This window comes from Peromyscus eremicus, chromosome 14 (assembly GCF_949786415.1).
Source record: "Peromyscus eremicus chromosome 14, PerEre_H2_v1, whole genome shotgun sequence".
In the NCBI taxonomy this organism is placed as follows: Eukaryota; Metazoa; Chordata; class Mammalia; order Rodentia; family Cricetidae; genus Peromyscus; species Peromyscus eremicus.
Genome location: NC_081430.1, coordinates 76,466,781 through 76,493,748, shown reverse-complemented (window position 1 = coordinate 76,493,748; position 26,968 = coordinate 76,466,781). Strand labels below are relative to the sequence as shown.

Here is a 26,968-nt window from a genome sequence, read left to right as displayed (position 1 = left end):
TAGCAAATGTTACTGAGTACATTAGAGTTTGTCAGTAAGATAAGCCATTTAATTTAATTTAATAAATGCACTGACATTATGCTTTTGGATTAGTCCGTGATTTTGGAATGCCTTAGAAATAAGTTTTTTTTGAACTCACACATGCAAAAAAACTTATGCAAGTAAGAATAGCATTTTAAGTGCATTGGTGCTTCCTAAAGAAGTGGATATTACAAAGGGAGCCAAACCAAAGAAGGTACTAAGGACGCTAAAGGAAACATCAGATAGGTAGCACTCACTAAAATTAGAGCCTTATATCCCAACAGACTAAGTATTTGGTTCAAGAGCAGTTCAAATCTTCTATCACAGAATGTCTATGATTAGCTCCAGAGACAGGAAAGATAACCCAGGAGAAATATGGATTAATTAATTTGTAATGTTGGCTATTTAATAGTGGTAAACAACCTTAAATGAATGTTGCAAAATTTTTACAAGAATTATTCATCACCATTGCTTTGATTTTTATGTTTGTGTCTCCTGTACAATTCACACTGAAATTTAGTTACCAATGTAACAGTATTAACCAGGTGGGGGGTATTTTTGGAGGTAAATAAGTAATGAGGTGTTCCTGCTCAAGAAACCTAGGATCAGTGCTACGCATATGAGGTGAGTACTGCCACATGAGGTAACAGTGAAAGCAGTGTGTTCACAATGGTATGTTGGAAGCAGAGACCAGGCACTCATTAGACACCAAATTTGCCTATAACTTGATCTTGGATTTTCCCATTTCCTAAAATGTAATAAATAAAATTTTTCTTTCTGTAAATTATCCAGTGTTTGGTTGTTGGATTTTTAGGGAGGGAGGTGAGAGGAGGTTAGGTTTGAGAGAGGCTGAGATAAATTTTCCTTTAGGTGGGAGTTTTTATCAGTGAGTTATTAACACCTAAGACAAGATCGCACAGTGAGGTGGGCTTCTCAGGTAAGAGAGGTTTCCGTTGTGTCAGACAGATTGAGATGTCTTAACAGTTTCTGAGAGAGAGGGGAAGTCCCATACCACAAGACAGCAGGCTTGGTCATTGAGTAGCCTGTTTTATGTGCTTCTACTTAGGTTGTATATGAATGGAGTAGAGAGTGACCAAGGGAGGGGGAGGGTTTAGCCCTTTGTGACTCTGTCACACCAGGCTGCTTGTTAGCTCTTTTAGCAATACATGAAGGGGAGAGTGAGACTTCAGTGTGCTTTTGTGTGTGTGCCTGTGACCTAATAGGTATTTTATTATAGCAGAACAAATGGATTAGGAAAGCTGCTGTGTCAGTTTTTTTCAAGCTTGACACAAGGTGGAGTCATCTGGGAAGAGGGAACCTCATTGAGAAAATGCCATCAGTTTGGGCTGTAGGAAAGTCTACAGGGACATTTTCTTGATTAATGACTGAATAGGAGTATACAAGAAGGATTAGTCACCCTGACTAAGGGAAACTCAGAAGAGTCACAAAAGAATCCTAACAAATGGTAGATGGTTTATGACACATGGTAAGTTGTTTATGCATGGAGAAAGATGTAAAAGGAACAGAGCAGTATTTAGTATTGAGAGAGTGAGTAACCATTAATAGCTTCTATATAGCTGCACTGTGGTACTACATGGTGAATAAGAAGATGAGGGAGATAAGAACTGTTTAAATAAGGAATGGGAATATATTGTAGCTAAGTTCAGAGAAACAGGCCAAAAAGATGGCCCAGTGGGTAAAGCACTTGCTGCCAAGACTGATGATCTGAGTTTGATCCTTGGGATTGACATGATGGAACAAGGGAACCAAATCCCGAGAGTTGTCTTCTGACTGCCACACCTGTGCCATGGCATTTATGTTCACACACATGCACGTATGCGCGCCTCTTCAGGTCCAGATGGAGCCCAAGCGCGCACACACACACACACACACACACACACACCTCTCATAATGAAAAATTGAGTCTGGAGAAAGAACGGAGTGAGTGCTGAATTTTGGGTGAGGTCATGGGTATGAACTCGAGTTATCAGCATGGTATTATAATGAAAGAATATAAGCTTACAGAAATAACAAAACTGTGAAGTTATGATGTTGCTTGGGCTCCATCTGGACCTGAAGAGGCACAAGTCCCATCTATATGAGTATTTTATCCAAAGAAAACAATAAAGAATACTTGGGCTACCATGATGTCTATCTAGACTGATTATGAGCACAAATATAGTAAGACAGTAACTGAAATGTAACACTAAATTCTGTGGTAGATAGAAAACAAAGTTAAGGGAATTTGTCCTAAAAAATACTGGTTTTTTTTGTTGTTGTTTGTTTCTAATCACCATAATTACTCCCAGTGGCCTATAATTTCAGGACTAGAAATTAGTGGAAATTATGCACTATAGATCATAAAATGTAATTTTAAAGTTCATTTGTCTATCTTGCTTTATTTTAGTGAACACTCAACTATCGTGTCTGACCCACAGGTTTCTCAAACTCAGGTCTTAGTGTTTATAAGATTTTACACCTCATTACTTAAAAGGCTCTCTCTGAGTCACAGATTGTGGAAAGTTGTGAAGGTATGAAATCTACACATGTCTGTTTACATTTTATTTTTATTTACAATTTTTTTGTTTTTCTTTTTTAATTATATTTTTCATTTTATGTGTACATTTGTCTGTGTGAGTGTGTCAGATCCCCTGGAACTAGAATTACAGAGAATTGTGAGTTGCCGTGTGGGTGCTGGGACCACTGGAAGAGCAACCAGTGTTCTTTTGAGCCATCTCTCCAGCCGCTTGTTTAAATTTATTAATTAATTCATTTTGCAGTGCTGGAGATTGAACCTGGGGCTTCATGATCACTAGAGAAGCATTCTAACACTGAACTACAATCCAGCTCTGCATTTATTTTTTATAGCATTATCTAAAGATCATGATCAAACAAATACTCAAGGGTTTTGAACGAAGTTAACAGACTCATAACACAGACACAGGGAATATTTATATAAAATAAGCACACACACATATATATACACACACTAACATATTTGATATTCTCAAATATGCCCCCCTCCATTATTTTTTCAAATTCTATACCCTGAGTTGATTTTAAACTCTCCACTCTGCTGCTTCAGCTTCCCTAGTGCTAGCATTACTGGTGAACAATTATGGCTTTGTGTATGTGGTGGGGAAATATGTGTGTGGCGGTGGACATATATGTGTGTGCAGAGGCCATTGGTAGACATTGGGTGTCTTGCTTTATCACTCTCTCTAGCTTATTCCCTTGAGACAGGTTCTTTTTTTGAACCTGGAGTTTGTCTTCCCCTCACCTTTTGGCTAGCCTGCGTGGGTGCTTGTGTAAGCTCCAGCAATCCTCTAGTCTCCATTTCCGACAGTGCTGAGTATAGCTGTGCACATGGTTATGACGTGCTCCCCCTCCCCCACTGAACTGTCTCTCCAGCCCCCCAGGTATGCTTTGGTTGTTAAATAACACTGGCATTCTACTAGAGTATAAACCATCTCATTTACTAAAACTCCCATTAGTGTGGGTGTCTAGTAGACCTATTTAATTCTGGTCAACCTGTATATCTACTGAAAACCATTAGGAAGAAGATTGTGTGATGTCATTAAATTATTAAGAGACAGAAAAATAATATAACAATTAGCATTTATACAGCATTTTTCTCCAGGAGATTCCAACGTTTTTTGTTTTTTTCCTCCAGAGACATGTATTCTCTTTTTAATAGCCCTGGTTGTCCTGGAACTCACTCTGTAGACCAGGCTGGCCTGGAACTAACAGAGATCCACCTGCCTCTGCCTCCCAAGTGCTGGGATTAAAGTTGTGCACCATCATGCCTGGCTTGGATCCCAAAGCTTTAATGGGAAATCTTTCAATAGGATTTCACTTTAAAGATCCTAGTATTAAAAAAAAAAAAAAAAAAAAAACTATTCACAGTTTCATTTTTATCAAACAAGAAAATGAATATACAAAGTTCAGTGGCTTCCATGTTAGTATTGTAGTGCTCAAACCAAATGAGAGCATTAAGGATTTTTTATTCTTGGATCAGGGAACAATGTTCTATAACATTTTGCTTGTGAAGGTAAAATCTTTTGAAATTTATATTTACAAAATTATTGTTTATTTCCTACACCTCAACCCTCTTTTGAGACATGGTCTCATGATGCAGCACAGACTGGCCCAAAACTTAGGATCTTCCTGCTTTATCCTTAATTGCTGGGACTACAATCATGCATGCTCAACTTTCTTCTCCTCCTCTCTCTCTACTTCTCCATCTCCTGCTTTCATGGATTTATATTAGAGTTATTTTCATGTAATCTGTCATTAATTCACCTTTGGCAATGAGACCATAAACAGGGGCAGGCTTCGCACCCTAAGGTCGTAGAGGAGCTCACTTTTACCCTAAGTTGAATGCATCAAATTCCAATCAGCTTGCAAAAATAATTAGATTCAGGGAAACATTTATTTATATTGATATTAAGAAAAATTTCAGATGGTAGATTTTGTAAACTTCATTCTTGATATAAACTTTTATTATTGCTCATCTTCATTTTTGTCATCAAAATGCCATTCTTAGCTCTCTATTCTGCTGAGCCACAACATATATAGTTTGGTAGCCTACCTGAAACGGTGACTACTTACTGGCTCTGAGAATGTTCTCCTTGCTGCTGCACCTGGACTGGACCTGCAGAAAGAGCACACACTCAGTAATTTAGGGCTTATAACACGGACTGCCAGATAAGTATGCTTAATGGGCAAGCTCCTGAGGTTTAGGAGAAAAGGTTTTATTCATCTTGATTCACAACATGTTAGTAAAAGTCTATTACATTTTTCAGATATATTTAATTCATTTTTACTTAAAAAAAGAATGAGTTCCAGAAAAATATTTCAGGTACAATATTATAAATTGGACAAAGATAATACCCAAGGCAATTTATGTGTATTTGAGATCAGTCCAGGTGGCCCTCCATATCTGTGGTTTTCATTATCTGCAGATTCAACACACTGTGGATCAGAAAAGAAAAGGAAAAAAAAAAGGAGGAGGAGAAGAAAACCAACAACACAAAACACCAGCACTACCACCTATATATGTACTGCACATGTGATCTTTAGTTCCTTGTCATTATTCTTTATGGAATACAATATAGCAATTATTTACATAGCATTCATATTGCATTAGATTATAAAATAGAGGTGAGGGTTGCAGATATGGCTCAATGGTAGAGCGCTCGCCTATTAAGCTAGAGACAATATAAAGTAAAGTATATGTTTGGATGTACTGAGGCTGAATATAAGCAATATATGCCATTTTATTACATGAGGCTTGCATATCTTTGGGATTTGGTATCTATGGAGGTCTTGAAATGAACTTGTTACAGATATTGAAGGATGACTATATATGGAAAAAATTCAATACTGTATATTCATTTGTGAATATTAATCCTTACTCTAAAGGTATTTTGTGTATGTCTTGACTAGAATAATAATGAAACCCAAGTAAAATTAAAATTCTATTGTAGTGATTTTTATTATGTATATGATAACAAGGAGAAAAAAAGTTCTCATCTATAACATTTACCTTTGATGGTAGTAACTTGTGTAATGCTGATTATAATAATGTTTTATAATACTGGCTATGAAAGATGTTTCTACTGGAAATGAGTTAAATTTGACACCTTTATTAACCAGTTTTAAGTATGCATATAATTTGTCAATTAGGGGCTCTTTATGCTTTTATTGAAAAATTTAGGTTAAAGTGGCATATTTCTTTTGAAGTCTGCCAAATGGCTGTATTCAATGGTCATGCTGAATGGTAGTTATTAATTTCAGATATAACTTCATTCAAGGTCCACACCTCTTCCTCCCACTCCACAGCAGCTTGCCCCAAATGGATATATACACAACAAAGAACTTTCTGTAGCTTAACACAGTCTAATAATATATGAAACAGTTTATGAAAGGAATGTTGTAACTTAGGGTAGGTTATGGCTGTCCTTCCCTGAAAAAATAAACTGTTAATGTTAAAAGAAATAATAATAAAAATGCCATGAGCACACAAGTGCAAACAGCAAAAACCAAAGCAAATAAATCTAAACACACATACGCACGCACGCACGCACGCACGCACGCACACACACACACATAGCAAAACAAACAAACAATTACAAATGTTAGTTATTCTCTTTTTGCCCAGATTGCTTAAGTAGTTTTAGGTATACTACAATGACTTTAACCCAGAATAAAAAATTCTTTTATTCTTTTATTTACAAGTCTTATTGAAGAACAATTCTGGACCAAATGAGAAAGAAATTAGTGACTTAAATAAAATAAGACATGGAAGAAAACATGAGAACAAAGAAAAGAAAAAGCAAAGAGAGAGAGAGAGAGAGAGAGAGAGAGAGAGAGAGAGAGAGAGAGAGAGAGAGAGACAGACAGACACTGAGGAATTAAATCTGGAGGATAAAAAAAGAAAGCATGGGCTTACAAAGGGAGACAATGTATAAATGAAGAATGTTCTATTTCTTACTGAAAATTCATATTCAAGAAGATAAGTGTAACTAATGAACTTTCTGCAAAATAAATAAGCAATTTGCATACCATGAAATGAAAACAAGTGTAACTCTACCACTACAGTCTTAACGGAGAAAAGAAACACACACCAACAGACAAATTAATAGACAAGCTTAATAAAGAGAGATACTACATTTGAAAAAGTGACTCAAAGAACACAAGAGAACGCTAAAAGCATGGGAAGAAATCTGGGAGAAAGAAGGAAAAGAAAGAGGAAATGTTCAAAGACAAAACAGCTCAAAGAAGTCAAATGGAAGTCAAGAAAGTCTTCAACAAGATGTGAAACAAGATGTGAAGGAGCCAAACCCATCGCGCAAAGCTATGTTTGCGAGTGGAAAGTAGCTCCTTGGGTCAGTAATAGTTACTCTTAAGTCGTAGCCTCTATTCCTCCAGAGTTCATCTTTAAGCCCTTCCAATCTAGAGTGGAGCTAGTGTATGGATAGAAACAAGAAATTTACAATGAACAGTGCAGTTCAGATGAGTAGTTCAAATCGTCTCATAAAATGTTCCAACAAGTTTACACAATGTCTATTATATACATTTGATAATGTATATAATGGGAATGGTAGTAAAGAACTCCCTGGTATTTTCTAACAAACCAAAGCAAACAAAAATATCCTTCCTGCTTCTCAAAATGGCTTAAAACTTAACAACATCCCCAGAATTGTTTATAATATGGATAAAGAAACCCACATTGGTTTTTTTATACCTCAGTTTGGAACCACATATTTCAAAACAGCTCTAGAGGAGACATTTGGAGAACGAAAATAATTCAGTTCTCTCAAATAGGACCCTTTATCAAGGTGTGCAAATTGCCAAAAGTAGTGTAATTAATGTTTCCCATTTATGTTACATTGGCTGTTGAACCAGATTTGAGAGAAATAATTTTAAAACCAGTGCTTAATAAGACTTTATTTAGCGATTTTGAATGTGTATAACCGGGGAAAGTAATTTTAAAACTTTACTGTTAGTGTATGTATGGGAAGATTCTATGCTACATAATGTCATATTTATAGTATTTATTTTTTTATAAAATCTTAAATAAAGGCATTTATATAACATAATAAAATGGAATTTAATTTTAAAGATAAGTTAAGAGTATCAAATTTTATTTCATTTTATTTTGTTACTTGTTTAAACAACAGGGAAAAAAGAGGATGTGAAAAATTAATCTGAGATTAATGGCATTACATTAAATTTCTAAGGGAAGAAAATGAAAGGTTAAATGAAAGCTATACTATTAGAGTCCTCATTATTTTATTCAGTTGTACCATGTTATTTTATTGCAATTAACAGCTGACTGATTTTATAGCATAGACAAGTGATTCTCCCTTCCACAGGAATCAAAACAATGTAAGAACAGTGTATTTAATTAAAGTAAATGGAGGAAATGAAAAAAAATGAGACTTAACTGAAATACAGGTATTCACTTACTAATCAAGATATGAGACATTAAAAATTTTTTTAGACATGGGTTTATATGTGAAATAGAATTTTTGCTTAAGATCACATTGCTTATTAATAAAAAGATGTAAAACAGAAACAAAAGAAGGACAACACATAATAAATGGTAAGGAGCAAAAAAATGTCTTTTAAAAAAGCTGAGAAAATTTTAACAAGCAGCCACAATCTTTAGAGACAGTTAGATAAATTACTTACCTTATGCTTAGGTCATAACAAGAATAGCACAGTGTTTAAAGTCATCTCTTCATTATAGAAGGTACAATTGAAAGCCATAGGTTATAATAACATGAAATGCTACACAGAAATGAAGACTCTTCCAGTCCAACATGAAAAGCTAACTCTTTTGGGAGAAAATTTTAACTTACATTTAATGTAACATGAACAACTGAAGGTGTAAATGTCAAAACATATCAATAACATACAAATCTCACACCAATAAGGGAGAAACAGAAACAGCTCAATCACTCAGGACACAGAAGTTAAATAGGATTATAATTTGTGATACATAAGGGAAGGCACATCACTCTAATGGTGAAAGATGCATGCATAATCTATAACTACTCATTTATGTCCCCAGCCCCCAGCCCACTCATACATACAAAAAGGGTCCACTAACAATACAGGGAAAGAATGTAGTGCCAAGCTGTTATGAAGAAAGCAGTACACACGGAAGCACAGCAGTGGTCATGTGATTTGAGAGGTGTTCTTCCCCTAAAGCATCCCATCACCATGCTCATTTTAAAGAAGCCACAAAAAGATTCCCTTTCAATGCTGCAGTAGCTACGAGCCCCCAGCTTGAAGCTAGAGTGTGGAATTTTGATCACCGTTCCCTGCGATGTCAGGGGCTCTCCAATGGAAGCCAGATGTGGACAGCTAGTTAGTGGGAGTATAAGTAAATGCAAACAACGAACAGCTCTTTCCTTCTGCATTTCATAGAAGGGAGGACTGAAACAAATCAAACCAAGCCCATGCCAAGTATAGGTTCTTAAATAACAATATTAGGATGCAAAATATTAAAATAAGGATCATATTTGATTGTAGGTGAACACTAATCCATTCTCACAAAACTACTGTTTTTCTGCTCACTAGGCTCATTCATGTTCTTTCTCTTAGAAATGCTACAAAACATAGTTCACATGGAAAAAATTCTGAGCAGTTGGTCAGATGGGGTCAAAATCAAGAAGGCAATAAATCATCTTCTCTGATGAACATCAAGAAAATCATCTAAAATTTTAACTGGACAGTAATCACACTTAAATTCAAAATTAAGATTCTGCATATTTGCTTAATTATATAATCTGATAAGTTATCTGGTTTGAAAGAAACAATTTAAATTTTTATATTGTTTAAAAACAAAAAGTTTATTCACATAGAAACTAAATTTCCTATGGATTTTACTCTCAATAAATATTACTTCAAATATGGGTTATTCTTGTCAGTAGTAGGGTCACATTAACTCATCAGAGGAAAAAAAAACCCCAAACCCCTCTGTTTTTCTATTATTAATGGCATTACTTCATCTGTTTTTTTTATGAGTGTGACATGAATTTTTAATTCATGGATGACTTTTCAATTTAGTTAGCAGATCTGTGACTGTTCAAAGATCAGGTACCATACTTTGTCATCTTATTCTTAACAGGTGAGAAAAGTTTGACTTTTCCTTCAGTATGGCTTTAGCATTTTAGGTGGTGGGTTCTCCCATAATCTTAGTTTTCTCATGGGAAATATAAAGGTTTATTGTGGGGCTCAAAGGAAATGAAGAATGCATTACTAATTTGAAGCTATAAAGAGGGAAATGACTATCAGTAGTTGTTATGGTAGTGGATTCACTAACAGTTGTAACATACTCTCTCACTAATTTGAAGCTATAAAGAGGGAAATGACTATCAGTAGTTGTTATGGTAGTGGATTCACTAACAGTTGTAACATACTCTCTCACTATACACCCTTTTCCATCACACTTTTCTCACTAGCTCAGAATGGAAGCAAGTAGGGGAGGAGGGGGTGGAACCAAACAAATAAAACCCCCAACAAACACATGCTGTTTTAAGATTTCCAGTAGGGACTGGCCAGAACTTTTCAGAAGTGTCATGGCCATATGGCCACTTGCAAAAACGAGGCCATAGAATCAGGGCTGGAATAGTCTGAACTAGTTCTAGGAAATGCTTTGCATTTTGGTCTTTTAGACATCAGACAAGCTTCTGATCCAAACTCTCTTCATTCTTTAAGATTCAGCTTGGATTATATCAGTTATGAAAAATATTTTCCAAGTTCTTTAATCACAAATAATATTTTCTTCCTTTAAGTTTCTAATAATGCTGAGATACAATTTACCTAACAGTAATTACCAAATTCAGCAATTTAAAATATATAGCTTGATGATTTTTAATAAATTTACATGACTGTACTGTCATTAGCATAATCTAGACTTAGGTTTTCCTAAACTCTTGAAGTATCTCCTGATTCTTTATCAAGGATTTAACATAGTTCTTCATATTTAAATTACTGATAGGAATTCTCAAATAGAGTATATTCTTGAAGAAGCAGGATTATGACTATTTTTAAAATATTTTCTACAATGTAAAATACAGTGTTTTGTACAAAGTAAAAACTTGCAAAATCTGAATGTTTAGTTTGTAGTAATCATTGTTCTTTTCAAATTCAGCAGACCAGAATTTTATTTTTGCTAGCATAAGTACCATCACATTCATATCTGTAGTAGGTAAAACTATTTTATCAGCTTATAAGGCACTTTCACTCTTTTGGCTAGATGGAATCAATAGCAATGATATGAAAAACAAGTAGATTCCAGCTACCCCATGGAATGGTTTCAAGAATTTATAAAACTCATTACTATTGAGGTTAATCAAATAATGACATGTATGTGCAGTGCAATAAAGGTTCTCTATACTGGGGGTGTCAGTCAGATTAAGTAAATTTCTTATTTTCTAAGAGAATAGGATGTTCTATTATTTCAAATGGTCTAGTCACTAGAAGAACAGAAATATATAGTTCTGACATGTGACAGTCCTTTTAAATCCTAATTATTAAACTTATTAAGATTATTAAGAGTAATGTCTCTCTGAAAGTATGAACTTCTTTGAGGACCATTTACTCATAAAAATAACCTTTAAGATAAAGAGGAAATGGCCCCATTTGTAGTGACTCAGATTGTGTGCTTCTTTATCTTACCCAAAAACAAAAGGAAAGTTTTGGTTTAAATAGCATTAAGTCAACAACTTTACAATATTAGATTCGTAAGTCCTGTTGCCTTCTCAGTTCTTTCATAAACAGAGTATTGATCAAAAACGTATTTTATCTTCTATGGTGGCATTCATCTATTACTTTATTGGAGTAAGTCAGGACGTAAGAATCTGGCTTACCTGAGACTACTGATGATTTGTGTTTAATTAGACTTGTGGAACTCTAAAACAGATTCAACTGAAGAATACAAACCATTTGGTCTGCTTAGGACTGGGAGGCAGCAGAATAAAGAGAAACATTATTTGAAGTTGAGTGGTTTCCTTTTCTTAGCTCTTTGACGTTAGACATTTATCATTTGGAGCTTTTAATTTCCTCACACAAAAAATGAGGAAAATTAATTAGAATAACGTATGTAAACATGGAAAGAGAAGTACAAATCTGTTACTGTTCTGATACAGATTTTCAGTTTATAGACTGTATATAGGCAAACTCTGAAGCACATGAGAATTAAAAATTTCCAACAGTTCATGCCATCACCCAAGTGACAAAAGATTGTAATTTTTATTTTTTTAAATTAAAGCTTCATAAAAAGGTTGAATGAAAGTCTGAGATTAGTTGTGCAAGGATTAATCTAGTTCTGTGTTGGATGTCTTTAGTCAACTTATCTCCTCTCTATGGTCTTAATTTATTTATCTATAAAATTAAGATGTTTCTGGAGGTTTAAGTGAAGTCAATGTGATTTTTGAAGAACTCTAAAACATCTTACAAAGTCAGGGGTCCATTTCTCGGGATAAAGAAATAAAATTACATATCTTTCTGTTTAGTAACCTGTATCTACTGTTTCCTTTCATTATGAGCTCAGGCAGCAAACCACAAAAATATTAAAATAAACTCGTACTTCATGATGTGTCATCGTAAAATAGCACTGATGTTCAACATCATTTCAAGTCATGGAAGTTACTAAACCTGGTCCTACAACTTGTTATTTAATGAATTTAAAAAGGCATTATTATATCACATTTAAAAATATTTTAAGATTTTCATTGATTTGTTCTTCTTGGCTATTTTAAATACAAAAAAATATTTTCTGCAATGAAATCTGTATGCTTTGACAGAGTAGCAAGGGAAATGGTGGCAGAAGCAAGGTTAAAAAAAATCACTAGAATAGATAATTTTTAAGCCTTTTTTATTTGTATGATTTTGTGGCTCTAAGAAAATTTCCCACTATCATTACCTTTAAAGATTTAAAAAATTTTATTTATGTATATATGTGTGTTTGTGGTGTGTATAGTCAATATGTGCTGTGCCCACAAAAGGTTGAAGAGGTGTTGGATGCCCTAGAGTGGAGTTGTAGTTGGTTGTGAGCCACTGGATATAGGTGCTGCGAACCAAACTCAGGTCCTCTAGAAGAACACCAAGTGCTCTTAACTTCCGAGTCAACTTTCCAGTCCCCATTCTTTGCTCCTTGTCAGATACTATATAAAAGGAGTACTTTAAAAAAATGTATACACACACAACACACACAACACACACACACACACACACATATGCAGGCATACACACATGTGGACACACACAATTGGTCACTGAATTAACCAATTGTCCATTTAACATTACTAACAAGAAATAAAAGAGAAAGTGGTTAATTTAAGAAGCTATAAAAAAAACCCCTCAAAATTAAGAATTTCTGCTTCACATTTTTCCTTCTAGTTTAAGTGATGAATTAAATGGTGTACTCATTTAACACTCATCACACTTAAGTTATCTAATCCCAGGTGAATTCTCTCTCTCTTTCTCACACACACACAAACGCAAACATGTGTGTGCACATGCACAGACTCACTTGCATCCATAACTAAGTCCTTGAAGTCTAAGTCATTTGTTGGTTATAGATGAAAAGAACAATACTATCTATCAGGAATGTATAACATGAGTTTCTGTAGGCACAGAGTAATTTTTATATGTATAAATGTTTATAACTGCTTTTCAGGGAACAATCTGTAAATTTCCCAATTTAATACCAATTTTTTATCGTCTTAAATTCCATTGAACTTGCTTAAGTCCCAGGTTTAAATGAAGAGTGTTTTTTCAGGATCGACTTCTAAATGAGGCTGGACATTCTGCTGGCTCCACAGACCGTGAAGTGAATTATAATCAATACAGAAAGCCAAAGCTGATTTATATTTGTTTATAAATAATCTGATGAGTTCTTTTTCTGTTATTGAAAAGACATGGTACTATAGCACATACAGAGCATCCTTAAGAAGAAAAACCACATGAGAAAAGGTCCATGACTCAAGGAAATATGTATTTCATTAATGGAATATTTTTAAGTCTTTTCCTAGACCACAGCTTTCATCCTAAACTCAAGTCATTCTCAATGACTTACAGAAATTGCAAATCTCAGATTGGTCTTTCCTTGCTATCAACACTTTTGATCTGTTGTTCTGAGAAATGTATTTCATTTTAATCTTGATGTATGTGTGCACATGTGTGTTCATGGAGGTCTGAGGAAAACCTAAAGTGTTGGTCTCTGTCTTCCATTTTGTTTGAGACAGAGCCTCTTGTCTGCTGTTATATATGCTAGGCTAGCTGGCCTGTAAGCATCAGAGATTTTTCTGTCTCTGCCTTCCATCTTGCTGTAGGAGAGACTTGTATTTGGCTTTACACAGGCTTTAGGATCTGTTTTCAGATCCTCAAAGTTCTCCCGCAAGTATTTATCCACTCATTTATCTCCCAAGCTTTATTCTTAGAATTTTAATGTTGATCATAGTATAAAAAATACTAATTATAGCTGGCCAGCAGTGGTGCACGCCTTTAATCCCAGCACTTGGGAGGCCGATCTCTGTGAGTTTGAGGCCCTCCTGGTCTACAGAGCAAGATCCAGGACACGCACCAAAACTGCACTGAGAAACCCTGTCTCAAAAAACCACCACCACCACCACCACCACCACCACCACCACCACCACCAACAACAACAACAACAACAACAACAACAACAACAAAAAACCAAAAAAAAAAAAACCCACAAAAAACCCAAAAAACTAATTATATCATGTATTATGGTACCAATGAAAATTTTTGACTAGTAAGGATTTCTGAGTATTCATGACATTGTAGCTCAATATTCAGTTAATAATTGTTTTGTAGAGTAACTTGTCTTTATTCTAGTGGTTAGAAGAAGGTATTACTTACTATTGGTTTGAGGTTACATGATAAAAGTAGTGACAGAACTCAACCCTCTTGACTTTAAACTCAATAATCTATACACTAGTAGTTGAACCTTTCTCTAACTTAATAAGGGCAATCATTGCATTTCTAATCAGATCTCCTTGGGTTTCCACTGCCTTCGTCATTCTTAAAATATTTTATTTATTTATGGTGTCTGTGTCTCCCATATGTGCCCATGGGGGTCAGAGGACACCCCATGAGTATTGGTTTTCTCCTTCCATCATGCAGGATCTGAGGAGTGAACTGGAGTCAGAAAGTGCTTTAAGCTACTGAGCCACCTTGATAGTTCTGTCTTTTTTCCCTGGTTATTTTTCTTAACAATGAGAACTACAGAAAACAGGAGTGTTACAGAGGAATGGAAAAAAAAAACCTAAATAGTAGTTTAAAGAATAGCACTATGGGGTCAAATTGATTGCATTTGAATTTTGGCTTTATCAATTACACAATTAACACCATATAAGTCACAATCTCTCTAGGTTTTTTGTTTTGTCATATATAAAATGATTAGTAATAATAAGATCCATTTATACTCACAGGATACTTATAAAGAAAATGATAAATATATGTAAAACCCTTAGTTAGAAAAGCTGTTTCAGAGTGGACACTATGTTGAGTGTTGGGCATTATTTTGTTGTTAACTACTGTTCAGATGCTATTCTGAGTGGATAATAAAAAATGTAGATTAATTCTTTTGTGATTTTGACAGCTCTTGAGAGATCAAGTAAGGCTAATTAAAGCAAGTTTTGAGAAAGAAGTATTAAGAATTACTAATTTTAAAAAATGGATTTTAAAGAGACATAATCAGTAAGGTAAAAAAATCTCAATAATTGAACATAAAATCATGATTCATTTTCTGGCATCTCTGGAAGAAAGATATACATGTCTTCATTAAATATGAATTTATAGATACTCAGTTTCTGTTTATATTTGATATACTTAGTTTTCATTTTTAAGTATTACTTATTTGTTTGCAAAATTAAGTGATATACCATGAAAGCACATAGCTAAATTGCTTACCTTTCTAAACCAATGGCTGCTAGATTTCAGTGTTAGAAAAAAATGTAGCTTTTATTTCTCAAAATGCTTGACTAGCACTTAACAGGCACATGGAAAATGTACAAAATACAAAACAATGTCTACACCATATTTGTAAAGCAGTGATGATCTAGAAAATGTGTAGGTGCTTCCTTTGTCAACTAGACAAGAGCCACGCTTTCTGAAGTCTTGAAGCACAGCGAGGAGTGGTTCACTCTGCGCTGTTAATCAAAACGTCCGAGACCATACAGAGTGAAAAGTAACCAATAGCATGGTGTTATTATAAAAAGTCCGATTTACATTATAACACATCATGTTCAGTTTCTCCAAATGCACAAGCTTAGGGTGTCTGGGCTAACTCAAACAGAATCAAATGGAGAAACCAACTGTTGTTCAAACTGCACCTCTACTGTACGGAGAAAACTGTGTCCAAAGTTAATTTTTCAAAAAGGGTAAATCATGACTCATAAACATAAAATGAACATGTACCTAAGATTTTATCTAAAGTATTAATGTGAGAACCAGTAAGATTTTCAAACTGGTTCAAAAGAGAATTATACATACATATGCATGCATGTACTTGCACAATGGTGCACACATAGAGAGGCACCACTAGGAATGTAGTACTAAATTTACAGACAGATCAATAATAAAGCAAAATTTACATGTGGACACAATTTCCATTTCTGTAAGTTAGGATTTTTTGTACTCCTTGTCTACCAAAACTTAGTGTTGTGTAATAGTTGAGAAAAGGAAAGGAGAAGTATCACAGATGGTGCTCTAGATAGGACAGCCAGTATTCTTGTTGTCTGCTTTTGAACTCTTTCATAATTTTATATGATATTTTTAAGGATTGGGAACATTTATATTTATTACTGAATTCTAGTTGGAGAATGTCTCTTCCTGTATACCTTTGTTTTCTAAGACTGCATGCAGTTCCTTTTCTAGTTACTTTAAATGGATGCATTTTACTTTTTGGTAATATTAAAATTGTTTCTAATGTTTGCAAATGGAATGAATTTATAAAAATACATTAAAATTTTAATTTGAAATAAAGTTTTAAAGACTTACTATATAGCACTATTGGTATGTATGTGATGCTGGGGATTGAACTTTGGAACTTGTGCACGCTAAGCGGTCAGTCTACCACTGAATTACATCCCCTCAAACCACAACACACTTATTTTTTAAATTATTTCTTTTATTTTTGAGAATATAATGACATCATGTCCCTCTTCCTTTTCCTCCCTCCAAATTCTCCCAGATACTTGTCCTTGCTCTTTTCCCTCATGACTGCTTCTTTTAAGTGTTGTTAAATACATGTATGTATGCAAATATGTACACATACTTAACACACTCCTAAATCCACAAGTACAACCTGCTTAGTCTGTACAGTGTAACTTGTACGTATATTTTCAAGGGTCGACCATTTGGTATTGGAGAACAAATTGGTGAACTCTTCCCACCAAAGAAATAAAAAGACTATTTCTCCCACCCTCATCATTCCTTTTGTAGTTTTCTTTTTTATTCAAGTTCTCTGAAAACTCACTTGGAATAATTAACCTCAGCTTAATAAGATAAAGCCAAGGGAAAGTAAGAATGAAAATAACATTTCCTATGGGAAATACAAATGTTTGGCATAATCCAGACATTATACTTTTGAGTGAAGCTTCACTTTAGACACCGTATGTTAGAAAAGGAAAACTAAATGATCACAAGTAAGAAAAGGGACATTCCTTTGTCTACAGTATTGTTAAATATAGGTTTGTATGTAGTTTGAGCTTGTTCAGTACACTTCCATTCATTATCTTGCAAAATTGGCAATTACTTCATTTACACTGCTGGTTCTCCTCTCATGCTTGTGAAGAGTTCACATTTATAACTCATTCTCAGGATGAGTAAGATTAAAATACTTTAGATGTGAATGAATTTCAAATTTCAAATTAGTGTACACTGTAGGTCCAAAGAAATATGCTTATCTGATCAGCCAAAGATCTATGTAATAACTTTTAAAGCATTAGTTCACATGGATAATACATTATTCATTTATTCAACAATATTTTTTGGTAGGGAGTAAAACATGACTAAGACCCACAAAGACCTTGCTATGTTGGAACTTACATTCTACTAAAAAAAGGGAGATAAGAGCACTTTAGACGATACAGGCTTATATATTTGAATGCTTGGTCACCAGTGAGTGGCACTATTAGGATATGGCCTTTTTGGAGCAGGTGTGACCTTGTTGGAGGAAGTGTGCCACTGGGGTGAGCTTTGGAGTTTCAGAATCCCAAGCTAAGCCCCCAGAGTCTCTCTCTCTCTTCCTGCTACCTGCCAGCGTGAATGTAGAACTCTCAGCTACTTTTCCAGCACCATGTCTGTTTGTGTGCCACCATGCTTCTCCGCATGATGATAATGGACTAAACCTTTGAAACTGTAAGCCACCTCAATTAAATGTTTTTCTTATAAGACATTGTGGTCATGGTGTCTCTTCACAGCAATAGAACACTAAGACAGTGGACAAGGATGACTTCTGAGTAAGCATCACTTCAGAGATGAGGCAGTCAGATGAGCATCTAGGGGAAGAACTAACAAGGCAGAGGGAACTGCTAGTGTCACGTAAGGATCAAGCAGTGTCTTGAATTATCATCTCATGAAGATTATTTTGAGAGCTAAACAAATTGAGGCAGAACAGTTGGTATTAAACCTGACATTTAGTAAAAGATAAATATTTATTGCTTTGATGGTAATAACTGGGATAATGATGGTAATAACTATAATATAGTATACCAACTACCAAAGTTGAGGCACCAGAATTATACTTCTCAATTCATTCTGGCCTAGAACTGTTTACAACCCCTTCCAAGCCAAGTAAGACTTGTAATTGGTCAGAAAGGCCAAAGATTGGTAACAGAAAGAAACACGGGTGATAAGACTTAAACGTTTCAGCAACATGAGATTAACCATGTCTTTTGGAAAAATATTTGGTAGGTATTTCAGAAAGATCGAAGAAGAAATTTCCAATAAAAAGAATATAAGGGCAGATGTTAAGCTCAGTTGTAGAGCCTAGCATCCAAAAGGCTATGAGTTCTACCCTAGTATTGAAGAAATCTGGATGATTAGCATATGGGTTGTTTGTCATTATCTGTTCTTACTATGTATTTGAAATATTTCATTAAAATGGGAACAGAAAAGGTAAAGGGCCAATGAAAAGACATTTAAATAGACTACCACTACCGAAAAACCTTTTAGCTTATATTTTTCTAACAAAATTTGGTACAATCTAAACATCTTTATACAGTCTTTATTCTACACACACACACAATGCCATGTATTTAGCTCATAGCTATAAAGATCCCTGCTCAGTGGTAGCAATAACTGAATAAATAATCTCAGATTATCTTAGTCTGTCCATGTATCTTGAACTTTTGAAACATAGATTTAAATTGAAAGATTGGTGAGGTTTTGGAAAACTTAAAATAATCAAGGATCTAGAAATAACTGTAAGCTTCTACTCTTCAATGTATTTTGTTTGCTTCATCAAACACTGGGGAAGCTGAGAGTTATATGGCTCAATTACTGTACTTACCTTGATTTTCTTTAAAACATTTTTGGTAAAAATTAAGAAAAGCTTGGTAATTCACAGTCTAGGAAAATGATTCAGAAATATAAAAATTAGCCCTCCAATTCCAAATTATTTCCTTGTTTTCCATGTTTTTAAAAATAAAATTAATGTGAAAGGGCAAATTAAAAGGTAAGATTGTTTTTCCTTCTCTACCTGGAAAAAAAGAACTTTGGTTTATTTTCTAGTAAAAAATGCATATATGAGGTAAGAGGAATGCTCAATAGAGCTTTAAAGGATGCTAATCATTTGACCATAAAAACAAAACTCCAATAAATGTTTGCAATATGGAGGGCAATTATGAGGTTTATTAACTACCTTGGAACTATCATGGGCACAGAGACATATGTTTGATGTATTTTAAGTGGGATGATTTTGCTGTGAAATATTATAGTAATGCAACTAAAATCAGCCTTAATTTGATTCAAATGACTTCCACCAAATATGTCAGACAGTGGACAATGATAACTGACCCAACATTTCCTTAAAGAACTACTGTAGGTCTCACTAGCATCTTCTTTTCTCTTTCCTACTCTTCAACACAAATACATTATTTGAGGGAATGGCTATTCTCACAAAGTAGTAGTACCAGGGGCAAACTTGGCAGCAACTAACCTTAGATTATTTGTACTGCTTTTATTTCAAAATTTCCTTTTTTCTTAACACTGTAGAAACTCATAATCTGCAGTTCAATACAGAGTTAAAGGGGCTGGATTACAATAGTGTTCTTTTCTTATAGTTCATGTGTACACAGACGTGTCTTTCCAAGAGCCATACTTTAGTCATGTATACTTCTCAGCAAGAATCCTTAAACATGACAGCTCAAAAAAAAAAAAAATTGGACTTAACTGTTGTTAAGTTGTCCAAGAGAGAAAAAATACTAGCAAGCAGGCTTTGTATGACCCTAGGCAATACTAAATGCAGAACAGCATGGAAAATATCACAAATAGTCCTTTCTTTTCTTATCCTGAGGGAGACTAAGAGATAGAATGAAGAAAATTATTAATATTATTGAAAACTATTGCTATAAAAAGTTCCTATGACTCTGGATTCCATTCAGTGTTTTATGGAGTGTCAGTCTCTGAATGCCCTTAAGGTCTTTTAAAATGCACCCCTGCTCCAGAGGTTATTGCTTCTGCTTTTAAACTGTGTAATGGGAGTTAGAACAAGAGAACTACTCAAGTACTGAAGCAGTAAAGGGAGCAAAAGCTACAGCTAGTCTCCTTCCTTCAATATTTCCATCCTATATCCTTCTTTATTCTCTGTACAACACTTTTCCTTTCCCTCCTTTTTCATTCTTTTCCCCTTGAAATACAAAACACCTGATGCCAGCATACATAGTATTTTCTCTCCTCCAAATTATATGTGTGTGTGTATCAACTATAATTCAAATCCAACTTTTTATTCATTATACTAATTTCATATAACTCTTGCTATGCTAAATAACTTTTTGCTTTCTCTAATTATTGTTAAGGCACTTTAAAAGATGGATTCGTAAATGATTCTTCAAAGAATGTATTGACCAATTCATAGTTACTTATATGCCATTAGAAAGTAATGACAGTCTGGTTTATCAAATTAGCTAGGCTGAGAAGAAGTCAGTACAATGAAAAAAGCACATCCATGAATTACTCTGGCGTCACATACACGTAACTATGTTATATTTTTTCAAAGTTAATGCTTCAGACATCATATACTTTTATGCTTATTTCTCCCATAGTTTGTTTCTAATGATAGATTACTATGTAGAAAAACCTCTCATCTTTCTATTATTCATTATTAAAGTGAAAATAAAAATTGAAAATCTTTCCTCAAATAGATAAGAGCAAATCTTCAATAACAGGTATAGTATACTTAGGAATATTAAGACTATAGTATTTAAGATTAATCCATAGAAGTGAAAGGCACAGTTGTAAAAGACAGTAAGCATTTGTTAGGTTAACAAAAGTGGCTAAGGAAAGATTCAGCGTGGTTAAAATGGACCCCAAAGAACTCAAAATACGTACTTAGATTCAAATGTGTGGACTTTACAAAGAGACAAAATTCATTTTCAAAAACTGTATTTCCTATGTATATGTGAATAATTCTAACCTATGACGACTCCCCTCCCCTTTCTTTTAGGGTCTCTTATAAAACTTAAATTCATTAAATAGTAATTAAGCAAAACTGCAGAAAGATTACAAAGGGTAAAGAGTTGCATTTTCAATAAGTTTTGTTTAAAAGAGTAATAACATGCTTAGCCTTTATCTCTTTTCAAAGTTGTCTATATTTGGAAAATTAATTAAATAAGCCTTATTAAGAACTTTAGAAAAATAGATACTATCTTGCTGTGGAATAATCCTTCTGTACTCTGTGTGAATATATGTTGCTATGTTTGGTTTAATAAACAAGCTGACTGGCCAATAGCTAAACAGGATAAAGTCAGATGGGAGAGCCAAAATGAGAATGAGGGGATGCGGAAGAGTGAAGTCAGGAGAGATGCCAGCCAGCTGCCAAGGAAGCAGGAGGTATAGAAAATGAGGTAACAAGCCATGAGCCATGTGGTAAAACATAGATAAGAAAAATGGGTTAATTTAAATGTAAGAGTTAGGTAGTAACAAGCCTGAGCTATTGGCTGAGCATTTACAATTAATATAAGCCTCAGAGTGGTTATTTGGGACCAGGCAGTCTGGACAGGAACCTTCTGCCTATACTATCTAGATACTACATTATACAGTTACTGTACTACACTAAATAGAAATATGTGCCCTAAAGAAGTACTGTGAAATTTTAAGAGTTATATAGTAGGCTGAAAACTTTAATATGCTCCAGGAAAATCTGTAATTAGCAAATGCTTTTTGGGGCTGAACAATATTTTGATGAATTTTAAAATACATCCCTCATAACTATTTTATCAACACAAGATCCACAAATGGTGAATTTTTTAAGACATTAAAGTGTATATATTTATTTTATTTTTAATTATGTATATCTGTGTGAGAGTATGTGCATGTCTAGTGCAGGTGCCTAGTTGTCAGAGGCATTGGATCCCCTGGAGCTGAAGTTACTGGTGGTTGGTTGTTGCTTAATACAGGTGCTGGGAACCAAACTCAGGTCCTCTGAAAGAGCAGCAGCAAGCACTGGTAACTACTGAGCCATCTCACCACCACTGAGTTTTAATTTTTTTTAACTCTAACTCAAAATAGCTTTAAATTTTAGATTATGGTTTTTAAAATGACAATAATTTACAAAATTCTTAAGTGGCATTCTATATTTGATTTTTTTTTTTTTGAGACAGGGTTTCTCTGTGTAGCCCTGAGTGTCCTGGAACTCACTCTGTAGACCAGGCTGGTCTCGAACTCAGAGATCCACCTGCCTCTGCATCCAAGTGCTAGGACTAAAGGTGTGCGCCACCACACCTGGCTCCATATTTAATTTTCCTAACATTCTCTACATATTTAATGGACAATATTTACATTGTAGGAAATATAATTAACAAATATTTCTGATTTATCAGTAGCCATAGCACAATTCAAAGCAGTAACTAAGAAAAAGTCACAATCAATTTAAAATTTAACATTCACTTATGCCATCAAAATCAATTAGACTTTTAAGCTCCAAACATTTTTTTCTTTGGTTACAGCTTAAATAAATAATACACCAAACTTTGACACTTTGACATGCTAAGTGCTCATAATTAAATGAAATTGGAATACTTTAGATGCTGCCTTAGAATCAAGGTTTTTCTAATCATCTCATTTGCCATGCTGAGTGTGGAGCAAAGCTTTGACTCTGCAATTCCATAGCAGACTGAAAGGTGGTTTTCCAAAACATATAAACATTTTGGACTGCCTCCCTCGCAAAACCTCAGTAACTATGGAGAGAAATAACTCATACAAAGGAAGATTAAAAGTTCTCCAGCTACTTATACCAAGTATACCACTGAAGAGTAACGTCACAGATACTCTGTATAAAACAACCTTTATTATTAGTGTGCAGTTCCTAGTCTCACCTTTCCAAATTGTTGCTACTTTCCCTAAGGGCCCAGAGAACCTTGTCAAAGACTTGTTACTTAGGTGCTAGTAAAGACATTCCACTTTCCTGAATTATTTGCTATTGTCTAAAATTATCTGTAGTATCCTTCTCTGTCACCCCATATGAAAAATGGGTATATTTCAGACATTGGCTGTCTTCCATATTTGTATGCTCCTGTGCATGTTAATAAATTTATATGCCTTTTCTCCTGCTAATCTTTCTGTTTTCAGTTTGTTTAAGGCCACTTAAAGAATTTCTTGGGTCAAGGGAAGAATTTCCTTTACCACCATATTTTAATCTACATCTGGCCATTTGATGAATTTTTTTTTGTAGGAAGTAAAGTCTGCTCAGATGAAAATCATGATCCAACTCTTTTGAAAGTGTATCATCATGTTTTAACAATATTAAAAATCCTGCTCACCATTTGAATAATAAACTGGCTTTTGCATGAATCCCTTCTACTTCAGTAATTTCATGAGAACAACACATCAGCATAACTTACAAGTCAGTTCATTTCAATTGTAGAGATGGATAAATGGGGCAAAGACAAAGGCAGTGATGGAGGATATGTTTGACTACATGATCACAGGGCTGGCAAATCAGTACTCCTTTAAGTTGGTCATGTATTTGTTTTACTTTTCTCAACTGTCTCCAAGGCTTAAACAAGATACTAAGTATTTAATAAGTAGCACTTAATAAAAGAATACAAAAGGATTCAGAAAAATAAGTATGTACTATGAAGAAACATCAAGAAGCATTATAGAGGGCAGCTATGCTCACCACTATACCACCAATTAGAAAATGCCACACTATAGAGTTAATTAACTGTAGGCATAAACTCAATCCAGTTGGTATTTCATCTAACAAAAATTAGTTTGTGTTACGATGGTAGAAATTCTCATTTCATATTTTGTTTCCTTCTCTCTTTACCTTCCACCATAGTGAATATTATAAGGAAGAGAGAGCTGTCAGAGAACAAAACTATCCATCCTATAACCATTTAAACCTTGAGCAGGCTGGATTATACTAGAAGTTAAAACACATTTCCCCCCAAAATAGTGTTTCAAATAGCAGACAGGTTCCTGCATCAATCCATATGTACATTTAACCCTTGATTCAGGTAAACTATGGTACATTTCAACTTTCTAAGAGTTATATAAACTTAAGAAAATGAAAACAGTATATATTATTTATACAAAATAATAAGTTTCAATGACAATACCAGTTGACAAGCAATTGTGGATGGGGAAAAATCTTACAAGGCTGCACCCATAGATCTTGAGCTACAGGCAATTAATGATTGCTGAGAAAGGGAGAATCAACCTTCCATGGGATGTGTCCCTTTATTCATTATCCAATACCAAGGGGTCGGTCTTAAAACATACACATAAAAGCAACACTAAATGTACTCAGCATGTTATTTTTATATACATAAATATATATGTGTGTATACATGTAACAATGAAAATTAAAGAGAATAAAGAGGACATTTAGTTGGTTGTAGGTGGTGTGGTGTGAGGTGAATCTGGGAAGAGTGAATATGATCAAAATATATTGTAAGAAATTATCAAAGAATCAATAAAAATATTGCATGAAAGCTTAAAAACAAGAGTTTTCTCCTTTAATATAATATACTTTAATCATAATTGCCCTCTTCATCAAGGATTATACAAACTGTTGAAAAGCAGCTTAGAATCTGGTACCATTTTAAAAGTCATCTTCAAGAGAAACTTCATGAGTCTTGCCCTATTTATAGTGACTCCCCATAAAGTCTCACATATAACGGTATTCAAAGCAATATAATAATGATAATAAATAGTACTATTCATATTAGTTACTGTTTGGAAGAAGTATGTATAAATAAATAACCTAAACACTATACCTGAGAGTAATTTTCGGGAAAAAGATAACAGAGAAAAACCAAACAGTTAAGACAGCTAAATGGCAGAATGAAAAGAAAGCCATGGGTTGTAAATAGATGCTCACATATTCTTACTTCACTTACTTTACAACGATTAGAAAAAAGAAGCAAGGGATGGTACAAGTACTGACAATGCTATGTCAGGTCAAGTTGAGAAAGACGTTGATAACACTGGTCTTTCAAATAAACTGAGGGCAAGGGAGAGGAAGAAAGAGAGGGAAGCGGGGACAGAGACAGAAGAGAGAGTTAGAGCGAGAGAGTGAGAGAGCAGGAGAGGGAGAGAGAAAGAGAAAGAGAGAGAGAGAGAGAAAGCGTGAGAGCGCCCTGTAGCCCAGACTGGCGTCCAATTTGCTATCTAGACAAGAATGATCTTATACTTCTGATCTTCCCCTACCATTTCATGAAGTACAGGTACCTCACCATCACACCTTGTTTATGTGTTAGGACTGAAGTACTCAAGGCTTTATGCATGACAGGCAAACAATCTACTGACTGAGCTGTATCACCAGACTACTATTTAATTTTCCAGTCAGATTCTATTTACTATATATAAAAATTCCAGTTATTATATATAAAACCCACTTCATTGTGTGACAAATTATCAGGCAACAAATCTGAATGAATTCCTTTGAGCTAAAAGTAACTTTAACTTTGTGCCTTTACTTTAAATAGATAAGAATAGTTAATTATTGATTAAATCTGAATATTAGTTAATACAGAGAAGTATTAAACTATTCAGTTTTTAAAAAGATTGATTTACTTTTAAAAATTATATAAGTCACACATCTGTGTGAGGATATATGCATGCGAGGGCAGGCAGAGGTCGATGTTCAAGATCCCCTGGAGGTGGACTGGTAGACGTAGTATACACTCTTAAGTCTCCAGCCACAAGCTCTTTAATTTTTACCATATAAAAAAAGTCCTGTCATTAAAATTTTACAGGGATAATAGGAATACTGTTTTACATCATGTGAAATAATAGGAATAGTAGCCGCAGAGCAGTCAACACAACAGAGCTAGTAAGGGCTGGGGTTTCAAGGCCCAGGTTAAGGTGCAAACTGAGCTCCAAACGAAAACTTAGCTCTGCATGTGTGCCCGAAGGCTGGAGGTAGATAGCAGGTCTCTTTCTCAATCCTTCCTCACTGAACCTGGAGCTCACTGCTTTTGCTAGGCTGACTGGTAAAGTAGCCTCAGGGACGCCTCTGTCTCTGCTTGCATTGTGGTAACAGACATGCCACACCAGAGCCTGCCTTTCACACAGGCCAGGGACACAAACTCAGGTACTTATGCTTGTAAGGCAAGCATTTTACTGGCTAAGCTCTTGTTCTAGCCCCAATTAACACTTTTAAAAACTAGGATGAACTAGTTTTCAGTAAGTTTACTTCAAAACTATGAGAAAAATTAATAACTGCCAAAGTATGAACATTTTTATAATATGGTAAGCAGCTAATTAAAAGGTTTTCTTCACACCCACACAAAAAATAGATGCAAAGTTTTAAAGCCCTGAAATAAAAACATACGCTCTCTCACATGCTCAAATCTTAAATACATGTGAGCTTACGTTATTTTGACCTTAGCTCACTGAAGAAAAAGTCAATAAAGATAATTCCCAAAGAAAAAAGGGATGACTTTAAACAATAAATGCTGTTAATAACGGACCTGCTTAATATTTTTCTGTATCTTCTCAATTATGGAAGAGAATTAAGCCCTAAATGCATTCACATTCATTGTATGAGAGGATTAAAATTTTCTTTTACAAATCTAGAGTGAACCATCTTTCCAAGAATGTAAGAAAACATCCACACAAACTACTTCTGTGTTATATGGTTTTGATGAACAAAAAACACTAATGCTATAGTTTAAATATGAAATGTCCCTTATTCCAGACTCAAGTATTCAGCCACCTGGTCCCCAGCTAG

General features: G+C 34.5%; 1 protein-coding gene across 2 annotated transcripts in view; it reads right to left on the bottom strand.

Annotated features, from left to right (window-relative positions):
* The window catches only part of Gphn (gephyrin), a 409,924-nt gene that overhangs the window by 118,795 nt on the left and 264,161 nt on the right, over positions 1–26,968 (bottom strand). For both annotated transcript variants that reach the window (XM_059278956.1, XM_059278958.1), the window contains exon 10: positions 4,633–4,675. In XM_059278956.1, coding sequence (XP_059134939.1) covers positions 4,633–4,675 — 43 coding nt within the window. The remainder of the gene's footprint in view (positions 1–4,632; positions 4,676–26,968) is intronic.